The sequence below is a fragment of the Pogoniulus pusillus genome, chromosome 2 (genome assembly GCF_015220805.1).
Source record: "Pogoniulus pusillus isolate bPogPus1 chromosome 2, bPogPus1.pri, whole genome shotgun sequence".
Lineage (NCBI taxonomy): Eukaryota > Metazoa > Chordata > Aves > Piciformes > Lybiidae > Pogoniulus > Pogoniulus pusillus.
Window position 1 is genome coordinate 48,241,545 of NC_087265.1, and position 10,696 is coordinate 48,252,240.

Genomic DNA, 10,696 nt, shown 5'->3' on the forward strand with positions numbered 1-10,696 from the left:
AACCCTATTGCAGGAGGGGGCATGTTTCAGTAGGAAGAAGCAGCATTTTAGGAGCTTACACTGACTTCAGCTTCCCCCCAGCTCTGTGGGTTGCACAAGGCATCCTGGCATCCTCCCCTGTCCCCACACCAGAAGGCAAGGACAGGGTGCTCTGCCTGGGACATTGCTGGGTGCGGCTGCCCTGCTGTAGTGACTCAGTGGCCATGGTGCTCTGGTGGAGGGTAGCAGCCACTGCTGCCTTTGCTGTGGCCTCGAGAGTCTGGTGCTATCAATCACGGTGAGCAGTGACTAAGGGAGCATCTGGAGGTGCTCTGCGTTCAGCCTGGTCCTCCTGCAGTGACCCGGCGTGGGCCATGGGAAGCAGCACAAGAGCAGAGAGATTTGATGCACGTTCCCACCGCAGGTGCACATTTTGCTCTGTGCTCCCACCACACCTGGAGCCACCACTCCTTCGGTGCCACTGCCTCTCTCCTCACTTTCACTTTCTGTTTGCTGGAAGAATTACAGTGAGAGTGGTGAGGCACCAGAATAGGTAGCCCAGGAAGTTGTGGCTCACAGGATATTAGGGGTTGGAAGGGACACAAGGGGTTGGAAAAGACCCAAGGAGATCATCCAGTCCAACCCCCTTGCCAGAGCAGGACCACACAATCTAGCACAGATCACAGAGGAACACATCCAAAGAGGCCTTGAAAGCCTCCAGAGAAGGAGACTCCACAACCTCTCTGAGGAGCCTGTTCCAGTGCTCTGGGACCCTTACAGTAAAGAAGTTCCCCCTTGTGTTGAGCTGGAACCTCCTGTGCTGCAGCTTACACCCATGCTCCTTGTCCTATCCCAGGGAGCAGTGAGCAGAGCCTGTGCCCCACCTCCTGACCCTCAGATGTTTATAATCATTGATTAAATCCCCTCTCAGTCTTCTCTTCTGCAGACTAAGCAGCCCCAGGTCCCTCAGCCTCTCCTCACCAGCCATGCCCACCAGTCCCCTCATCATCCTCATAGCTCTCCACTGGACCCTCTCCAGCAGATCCCATTCCTTCTTCAAGTGGGGAGCCCAAAACTGAAGGCAGCATTGAAGATGAGGTCTCAGCAGGGCAGAGGGGAAGGAGAACCTCCCTTGATCTGCTGGACACACTCCTCTTAATGCACCCCAGGATCCCATTGGCCTTCTTGGCCACAAGGGCACATTGCTGCCCCAGGGCTAACTTGTTCTCCACCAACACTCCCAGGTCCATCTCCACAGGGCTCTCCCTGGAAGCCTTCAAAGCCAGGTTGGATGGGACCTTGAGCAAGCTGGTTTAGTGCAAGGTGTCCGAGGCATCAGATGATCTCTAAGACCCCTTCCAACCCAAGGCAGCCTATGAATTGGGCACTAGGGGAGCAGGGGATGGTCATGCCGGAGGCTCTCAAGGCTAGAGCGCTGCCTGCCTCCTCCTCCCCCTGTGGCCAGGCCCAGTGGTGCTCCTTCGGCTGGTGTTGCTCACCCCTGCAGACCCTGCGGGGGAGCCAGGCCTGAGGCTGCCGCCACAGCAGCGGCTTGGAGCATTGACCTGCTGCGAGCAGGCAGCCGCAGCCTCGCACCCCCGCGGCAGGGGCGGCCTGGGGGCCGGCGAGCTCCCGGGAGGGCAAAGGCTGGAGCGGAAGAGACGCCCGCCGGGGGCTGCTTGGGACGGCCGGGGGCAGCGTGCGAGCGGCGGGGACGTTCTCCGTCGCTGATGTCGCCGACAGACGCGGTGCTCGGGGGAGTCTTCGCCGGGGCCGGCCCCTGCCCGCAGCCCTGCGCGGCCTCCCGAGCCGCCGGTGGGGAGAGGGGCCGGGACCGGGAGCGGCAGCGGCAGCGCCGCGCCCCGCCCAGCGGCTGAGCGGGACCCGGCGGGGCCGGAGTGGGACGGGACGGGACGGGAGCTCCGCGCCAAGTGTCGCGGCCGCCGCTCGGTGCGGGGCGGTCGGTAAGCACCGGCGGGCGGGAGCGGGGCGGGGCAGCCCCAGGCCCCTTTGTTCGGTGGGAGGCGGCGGCGCGCCCGCCTCGCCGCTTTGTCCGCCGCTGCCGGCGGAGTCCGGCGTGCCGTGAGTGGGGCCGAAGCACGGGGGGCTGCGGGAGCACCCCGGGGAGGGCTGGGGGCGCGGGGAGGGGAGGGGGTGCGACGGGAGCTAGGGGTAGGGTCTGGGAGGGGGGGGCCCTGCTGAATGTCCCCGCTGGGCTGGCGTCGGTGGGGTCGGTGACCCCGGGAAGGCTGGACCCCTAGGCTGGCCCCGCTCAGTGGGTCCCACGGCGGGCTAGTGGGGGTCCGGGTGACAGGGGTCCCCGGGTGGGCAGCGGCTGGCGAGCCCGAGGTGGGCTCCCCGGTGCTGGTGCTCAGGGGGCCTGCTGTGGGGTGGCTGTGCAGGGCAGAGGGGCCCGCGGGTCCAGGCAGGAGCACCCTGGGGTCGGCAGGGCCGGGGGCGCGGTGTAGGTGTAGGGCCCGGCCGCGGCACGTGGCACTGGTCTCGCCTGGCAGCGTGGCCGGGGGGCGGTGGGTGGCGAGGCCCCCTCGGGAGAGCCGGGCTCGGGCTGCCTGCCCGGAGGTGGCTGAGGGCAAGGCTCCGGGCAGCACCGCGCTGCCTCGCCCATGCCCGCCACGGCTCCTGACCCAGGTCTTGTCTCTCCTTGCCTACCGCAGCAGTGTCCTCCTGTGTGCTTTTGCTTTCCATGGGTTTGCCAGCTCCCAGGGCTGCTCGCCTGCGTGGTCCCCTGGCCTTGTGCCCTGCCCCAAGCCCTCACTCAGGGCCAGGTGGGTGTGCTGCTAGCAGGCGTGGGCTAAAGGCAGGTACAAAGCATCCTTCTTCCTGCGGGGTCCTGGGGGAGAGGGCTTTGTGCTGAGAAGACAGGGCAGCACTGGTACCTTGCAGGGTACCTTGCAGGGCAGCAGTGTTACCTTGCAGGGTACTTCACCATGGGAGGATAGTGACTCTGATGGGCAGGGTTTGGCTCCCTGGTGCCAGCCTGTGCCACCTCCCGTGGCTTAGTAGGCTCTACTGAGCACCATATCATCAGTGAGAGCATGTTCCTCACGTGGTGCTTGTGCTGGAGGAGCTTTCCTGTTCAGATGAGGTTACTGAGGTAGCCAAAAGATCTCCTTGCTCTTGAGTGCAGCAGGAGCAGAGGGATATACCCTGACTGGAAGTGATCAGAGGGGTTGGCTGGAGGACAGGTGAGGCATTGGACAGTCTGAGAGTTCTGTGAGGGCACACCCCTTCTGCTCGCCCTGGGCAGCCTTGTCACCTGCATCAGCTTGTGTGTAAGCTGCAGAAACCGGGGGCGGGGGGGATATCTCCTCTTGCATCTTCTCCTTTGGCCGGGGCATGCAGTGCAACCCTTGTCATTTCCTCCCTGACCTCCAGTGTCAGCTGCTTTGCAGGAACTTTGTGCAATTCCTTGGCCACCCGGTGCTGCCCCTTGCCGTTGCTTTTCTGCTTCCCCTACCAGTCCTTGCTCTTGGGCTGTGGGGGTCCTCTGAGACTCGTAAGCATTAGGAGGTGGGAAATTTGGTGGGTTAGATTGATGCTGCGCCTCTGCTGGCCCACGAGGGAAAGCTCTGTGGGGTTCAGGGAGCCTGGCTTGTGGTGGGTGATGCTACTTAGGGGAGCCCCCTCAGCTGGGGCTTGGGACTGGCAGCTGTGGTGGGACAGAGGCCCTGCCACTCGCCTTCCATGTTGCCTTTCCTCAGGGGCACCTGTGGGAGGGTGTGGGTGCTGGTGCAGGGCGTGGTGTTGCTTGGGCATCTGCCCAGGTGGCAGATGGGTGCCATGGCACATGCCTGTCCCATCACACTTCCCATCTGGTGCTGCCCTGTGCTGCTGCGTTTATCCTGGCTGCAGGTGTGCTGACTCTGGAACTCTGCTCTGCAGAGGACAGGGATGTGCCAGCCTTTCCCCCTGTTCCCCAGAATCCCTCCGCCCCCTAGCTGGTGGTGGAGCAGGAGGAGGAGCAGGATGTGGATGAGAGTTTGACGAGGAGGTGCTGGATGCGATTTTGGGGAGATGGGTGCCCCGGCAGGGCTGTGTTGTAGACTTGGTGGGTAAGGGAAGGGAATAGATGCTGTGAGATGGGCGAGGCTGGAGCAAAGGCTACTGACTTGTGGGGGGATCTGATGAGACACACAGGGGTTTTCTTAGTACCTGTTTGCCTGCCTTTTCCCCACAGGGCTTGAAACAATTGCCTGTTCAGGATGAGCTGGAGTTTCCTGACACGGCTCCTGGAGGAGATCAACAACCACTCAACCTTTGTGGGGAAGATCTGGCTGACTGTCCTCATTGTCTTCCGCATCGTGCTGACGGCCGTGGGGGGCGAGTCCATCTACTACGACGAGCAGAGCAAGTTTGTCTGTAACACGCAGCAGCCTGGCTGCGAGAACGTCTGCTACGATGCCTTTGCCCCGCTCTCCCATGTCCGCTTCTGGATCTTCCAGATCATCATGGTAGCCACACCGTCGGTGCTCTACCTGGGCTTTGCCATGCACCGCATTGCCCGCATGCCCGAGTCCTCACGGCGCCGGGCACCAGCAGCCCGGCGGGCATGCATGCCGGTGGTGCGCCGAGGAGCCGGGAGGGACTACGAGGAGGCGGAGGATGATAACGAAGAAGACCCCATGATCTTTGAGGAGATCGAGGTAGAGAAGGAGAAGAGCCCAGAGGGCGGAGAGAAGCACGACGGGCGGCGGCGCATCAAGCAGGACGGGCTGATGCGCGCCTACGTCCTGCACCTGCTGTGCCGCTCGCTGCTGGAGACGGCCTTCCTCTTCGGGCAGTACCGGCTTTACCGCTTCGAGGTGATCCCCTCCTACGTCTGCAGCCGCAGCCCCTGCCCGCACACCGTCGACTGCTTCGTCTCTCGCCCCACCGAGAAGACCATCTTCCTCCTCATCATGTATGCTGTCAGCGGGCTCTGCCTCTTCCTCAACCTCCTCGAGCTCGTGCACCTCGGCGTGGGGCGCATCCGGGACGCCCTGAGCCGCTCCGACAGTCCCCCGCCCCCGGCTGGCGGCAGCCCTGTACCGCAGTACCCCAAGAAAGCCCCCAGCGCACCGCCCACCTACCACTCACTGAAGAAGGAGCCTCCGCAAGCCCCACTGCCCAGCGGCAAGCTGGACTACCGAGACAGTCTGGCGCCGGCAGCAGGGCACTTCACCCTGGCCAGGGCTCCCCCAGTGCATGAGCTGGACCGGCTACGTGAGCACCTGCGCCTGGCCCAGGAGCACCTGGAGGTGGCTTTTCATCTGCAGCCCCCACCCCGGCCCCTCAGCCCTGCCCACAGCAGCAGCCCTGAGGCCAATGGCATCGCCGCGGAGCAGAACCGCCTCAACTTTGCCCACGAGAAGGGGACCGCTGCCTGCGACAGGACCACGGGTGAGCTGGGGAGTGGGAAGAACCTGAGTGACTTGTAGGGAGGTATGGGAGTGGCACTCCCAGGGAGGGGATGCCATTCTCCTGGGACACGTGCTAACCTTCCTTTTACTCTCTGCAGGGCTGTAAGTGCCACCGGGGATGACAGAAGTGTCTGCCAGAGCAGCTGCCACCACCACCACCACTCCTGCCAGGAGCAGGGGAGCAGAGGATGCCTCCATGCCTGCCTGACCAGACTGGCAGTGGGTAGTGGCAGGGATTGGGGCCTTTGGGGACATTCTTACTTAATTTTCAGAAAGGGAATATCTTATTTTTGTACGTTTTTATAAAGTGGTCAGTATGTGCACCCTGGCATTTTTATACTCTGCTCCCAATCTCTGCCTTGGACCTGTGTCTCCCCATCCCACTTCACCCCCTTCTCCTCCCACACCTGTTTTCTGCAGCATCTCCTCACGCCTCCCTCTGCTCTCCCATGCTCACTGTCACCAGCTGGTGCTGTGCAGACCACGCTGGTGACTCTGGTATTGTCCCTGTGGCGTGGGGACTTAAGGGAAGCTAGCCCGAGGATCTGTCTGGCTGAACCTTGGGGCAGGGCACTGGGCTGGAATTGTGCTTGAAGCAGGGAGAGGGCAGGGGAGGGAAGAGTCCTGATGGTGCTGCTGCCGGAAGGTACCAGAGCATCAGGGAGGGCCGTGCTGCACAGCATCTTGGCACAGGATTGCAAGCTGTGGGGCTGGCCTGCTCAGAAATGTCTGTGCAGAGGGCAAGGGCTGTCCTTCCTGCCACCTCTGCCCTGCTCCCAGCCAGCCAGCCTTGGACCAAAGCCCACCCCCTACCTCTCTGGCTGTGGGCCCGGGCCCCCTTGTGCAGGGTCAGACCTGACCCAGGGCAGGGTGGGGGACACGATGCTCTGAGCCAGTGTTAGCCAGGAGCCCGTGGGGCATTACTGATCATCTCAGCCTGGGTCACACAGGTTTTTACAGCGTGGTTTTTTACTCAGAAATGTTTGTCACTGTTTTTTTTTTTTTTTTGTTTTTTTTTTTGTTTGTTTTGGTTTTTGTTTTGTTTTGGTTGGGGGTTTTTTTTTCTATCTATATCAGTAAAGGCTGGAGACGTTTTGTACTGAACTGCTGCATCTGGTCCTTCGGGAGGAAGGAGTGGGCAGGGAATCCTGCGCAGCTGGGCTGGGACCTCCCCGCTCGCCTCGGGTGACTCAGTCGTTCCTGACGTGAGGAGGCAGCTGGGCTGTGGCTGGGGCAGTGTCCGTCAGCCTGGTGGAGCGGGATTGCCCCAGCTGCATTCCTCTCGTGTCCTGTCCCCGGCAGGGGGCCCGATGAGAGGCCTCCCCACCTCTGCTGCCAGGAGCAGAAGGAATGCTGCGCTGGTCTGCACTTGCCTGCCCTGAGGCTGCTGCCAGCCACCCTGTGATGATTTTGGCCAGCATACCCCCATCCCCTCTCAGCACCCCCAGCTTGGAGCTGGATGCCTCTTGCAGCGTTTGCCCATCCCTTCCCTCTTCCAGCTCCTGGGGAGCTCGTGTCCCACCACACAACCTTCTCCCACTTCTGTGGCTGCCTCCACTGGAAGATGGAATTTCCAGGCTGTTTCAGTTAAAGAAAAGAAGGTTTATTTCACTCATCCTGTTAAGCTTTCCAACAGGCTGTGCTGTTGGAAGAGGACTCACTTGCAGAACTACGTGGACCAGCAGCCCTGTCACCAGTTTGAGGTCCTGGCATGGTCTGGCTGTGGCGCAGCCTGTCCCTGTTCCTGCCTCTGTCGTGGCAGCCTGACCCTGCCCGGGAGCCTGAGGAGGATGTCACACGCTGCAGCAGCAGCGAGACATAAGTCTTTTTTGGGGAGGGGAGAAAATTATTGGGAGGGGGAAGCAGGTAGGGAGAAGCAGAGGCTGAGCTGCTTGCAGACATGAGGCTGACTCCAGCAAGGGACAGAGGCAGCCCAAACCTCTGACTTGTTGCAGTAGGAGCGTGGTACAGCCCAAATCCCCCTGCCGGGTCTCTCTGGCCCCTGCAGTGCAGGGCTGAGTAACTTCTCCCTGATGGGGTCACGGTCTGGGCTGTAGGATGCCCTAGACACAGGTGCAGTCCTGAGCCAGGATGTTGGGCACTGTCTCGTACTTGAAGGAGTAGCCTCCGTCGGAGGTGGTGCGGACGCGCAGCGAGCGCATAGTGCCGGGTAGGGCGGCACAGCAAAGCTGTACCCCCAGGCGGTGGCTCAGCCCGTGGCCCTCGGCGCAGTTCCCGTGGCAGTAGTGGAAAACGAAGCTGCTGGGATGCACGATCCACTTGTCCCAGCCCAACTCCTCGAAGGAGATGTTGAGAGAAGCCCGGCGGCAGTTGGTATGGGCAGCCAGGTCCTCAGATGGGCGCTGCAGCAGGCTCAGGGCAGCTGGGGACCAGGGCACGGCAGAGCGACGAGCCCTCTCGCTGCCCTTGGCCCGAGTGGTGGCCACCAAGAAGGGCATCTTATCCCCGTCGGCCAGGCAGGGGCAGCCAGGGCAGCGTACCAGGAGCACAAAGAGTGGCTGTGAGAACTGGGACAGCAGCTCAGGGGCAAGGTGGAACACTGTCCAGTGCTCTGGCGTCCGCACCACCGTGGCCGTCACCGGCACTCGGCCCTCTGGTGACAGCGTCAGCACATCGGGGGCCGAGTGGTTGGGGGTAGCTGAGGGACCGGTGTAAAACCAGAGCTGGGCGGAGGTCACCACGCGGCTCAGGGTGTGCGCTGAGGGCTGAAAGAGGTAGGTGAAAATCCCTTCTTCCTCCAGCAGCTTGTCCGGCTGCATGGGCTCACAGGGCACATCTGCGGGGGGGGAGGGGAAAGATGTTCAGGGTGTGCTCCCAAACCTCGGGAGGGCCCCTAGTGCCGGGTGAGACGTTGTAGAGGGTCCCCGAGGTGCTGGAATGGGCTTAGAGGCTGCATGGGAGCAGATACCTAGAGCTAAGCAGCAGCAGCTGTTCTGCACACCACAGCCAAGTTCTGCTGTGCCCTGGGCTGGCCCGTTACTGTGTCCCTGTGCCCCTGTGTCCTGCCCCACAGCTGGTCATCCTGCCCTGTGCCACCAGCATCCCGTCCTGTTTCTTAGTATCCCAACCTATTTGCCAGCTTCCTGCCCCACTCCCTAGTACCTCACCCCATCCCACCCTGACAGCTTCTCAGACCTCCCCGTTGCTCCACATCCAGCCTGGCCCCTGGCATTTCCCAGCCTCTCAACATACTCTGGTGCCTCCTGTACCTCTCCCTGTCTGTGTTTTGGGCTGCTTTGCCTGCCTAACTTTCCACCTCCTGGCTTGCCACAAAACCTCACCCAAGCCTGTGCCCCCAAGCCTGGGCTACCCTCTTTCTCCTGCAGATGGCCACAGCAGCCCCCTCCATTCTGTGTCATCTGTGTTGCCCCTTCAACCCGTTGCCCTCTCCATCTCACCAGGGTGTTCTCACCTGTGGAAGGGAAGAGGATCACCTGGGAGGTGTCTTCCAGCTCCTGTGGCTCAACTTCATCATTTTCAACTACGTCCCTCCTGTGCACCCTCCGTGCTTCCTTCTGGGGCTCCTCCTGAAGATGTGGGGGGCTCAGATGCTCCAGCACCCGAGCCCGCACCTTGGCTAGAATGAGGTGCCGGTCAGCACCAGCTGCGGGGCAGCCAGCCAGGGTGGCAGTGGGCAGCATGGCAGGCAGCAGGTGCAGGAAGAGCAGCATGACTGTGTGGCAGTTCGGGGGGCTCCGCTGTGGGCTCCTGCCTGCCTGCCCAGCCTGTCTGCCTGCTGCACTCCTGCTGGGGCAGGGTGGCATTGAGACCTATCTGACACTGACGCAAATGTCTGCTCACAGTGAATATTATCTCTGGGCAGCAAAAGCGCTGAGACGTCTGGAATGTGAGGACTGCAAGGACGGTGTGGTCTGGGGGGGGGATGGCGCCTGGACAGGGGGTGTGTGTGTGGGGGGATGCTGACAGAGGCACCGGGTGCATGGGGCTGGGGAGGCCAGGCTGTGGACAGGGTGCTGAGGAGATGGTTCTCCTGCACTGGCAGGGATGGAGGGGGCACTCTGGGTGAGTTTTGCAGCTGTCAGTGCTGACTGCCCCAATGGTGGAGAAGCTGCAGATCTGGGGCTTCAGGGTGGATGGTGGGAGGTGGTAGTGGCATGGGAACATCTGAGCATGGGGTCCAGAGCTCTCTGAGGCCCCAGTGTAAGGGAACATGTTGCAGGTGGCAGGCACTATCCTGCCTGGGATGGCTGGGGAACCCCAAGGTCACAGGACAGCCAGTGTGTGAGGCCATGAGGATGGCAAGCTGGGAGTGCAGGAGGGTTGTGGTATCTCTGGGGCAGGCTGAAGGCTGGTGAGGTCCTGAGGGCATGAAGCAAGAGGGATGGCAACTGTGCTGCCTGGGGCTGGGGTAGGCTGAGCCAGCTTCAGGCGATAGGTTGGACTGGATGATCTTGGAGGTCTCTTCCAACCTGGTTGATTCTGTGATGACTGTGGGCAGCCTCTACATCTCCTTCACTGCTCCTGCAGCCTGGCATGTATGGCTTGTCCCATCCCGGGCAGCCTGGTGTCTCATGCAACATGCAGTGCAGCATGTCCTGAGTGCCATGTGCCATCATACTGCAGCCTGGTGTCCCACACAGTGCACCCCACGCCAGACGTGCCAAACTGTGCATCCCACCCCACACCATGCACCAAGTCCTGTGCCCCCAATAGACTGTGCTAACCCTGGCTGTTGGCTCTCCCAGCACCAAGGCACCCCAAATCTCTGGAGGTGACAAGCTGCCTGGCTGCCCTGGGCCCAGTGGTGGCTGCCAGGCTGCTATACATAGGACAGAGCAGCCCTACCCAGGCGAGGCGCTGAATGGAGCAGGCTCAGTCTTATCAACCCAGTGTGTCATCACAGGGTATTTTTGGGGACAGCAGCTGCAGGCATTTGTAGCATTTGGTCTCTGTGTGCTGACGCCCGGGAGCAGAGCTGGGGGAAGCAGCAGGAGCTGGGTGCCTGCCCTGCGGACGCTCGGGAGAGGTGGTGAAGTGAGGTGTGTGAGTGGGGCAGGAGGCTGGGATGTGGGGCTGCATGGGGCTGCATGGGGCTGCATGGGGCTGCATGGGGCTGCATGGGGCTGCGTGGGGCTGCATGGGGCTGCATGGGGCTGCATGGGGCTGCATGGGGCTGCGTGGGGCAGGGTTATCAGGGAAGAGGGTGGTCGAAGGGACAGCAGGGCAGACGAGCTCTCAGGGCTGTGCTTGTCTGCAGCAACTGCCATGGGGGTGGCCTGTGAGTCAGGGGAGCATGTGGCCTTCAGGGGATGCAC

General features: G+C 61.9%; 2 protein-coding genes across 3 annotated transcripts; one reads left to right on the forward strand and one right to left on the reverse strand.

Annotated features, from left to right (window-relative positions):
• The first annotated feature begins 1,993 nt into the window (after positions 1-1,993).
• LOC135186568 (gap junction gamma-1 protein-like) lies at positions 1,994-6,369 on the forward strand. 2 transcript variants are annotated; one of them, XM_064164392.1, is made up of 4 exons: positions 1,994-2,061; positions 2,655-2,765; positions 4,178-5,379; positions 5,498-6,369. In XM_064164392.1, exons 3-4 carry the CDS (start codon positions 4,203-4,205, stop codon positions 5,503-5,505), a joined length of 1,185 nt encoding a protein of 394 aa, XP_064020462.1. In that variant the 5' UTR covers positions 1,994-2,061; positions 2,655-2,765; positions 4,178-4,202; the 3' UTR covers positions 5,506-6,369. The 2 variants fall into 2 exon arrangements, with proteins under 2 accessions (XP_064020462.1, XP_064020454.1); XM_064164384.1 differs by lacking the exon at positions 1,994-2,061 and having other exon boundaries at positions 2,338-2,801.
• A 611-nt stretch (positions 6,370-6,980) lies between these two features.
• INHA (inhibin subunit alpha) lies at positions 6,981-9,091 on the reverse strand. The gene is made up of 2 exons (XM_064167593.1): positions 8,833-9,091; positions 6,981-8,196 (listed from the first exon to the last, which is right to left on the reverse strand). The coding sequence occupies exons 1-2, from the start codon at positions 9,089-9,091 to the stop codon at positions 7,463-7,465; spliced, it is 993 nt and encodes a 330-aa protein (XP_064023663.1). The 3' UTR covers positions 6,981-7,462.
• Between the last annotated feature and the right edge of the window lie 1,605 nt (positions 9,092-10,696).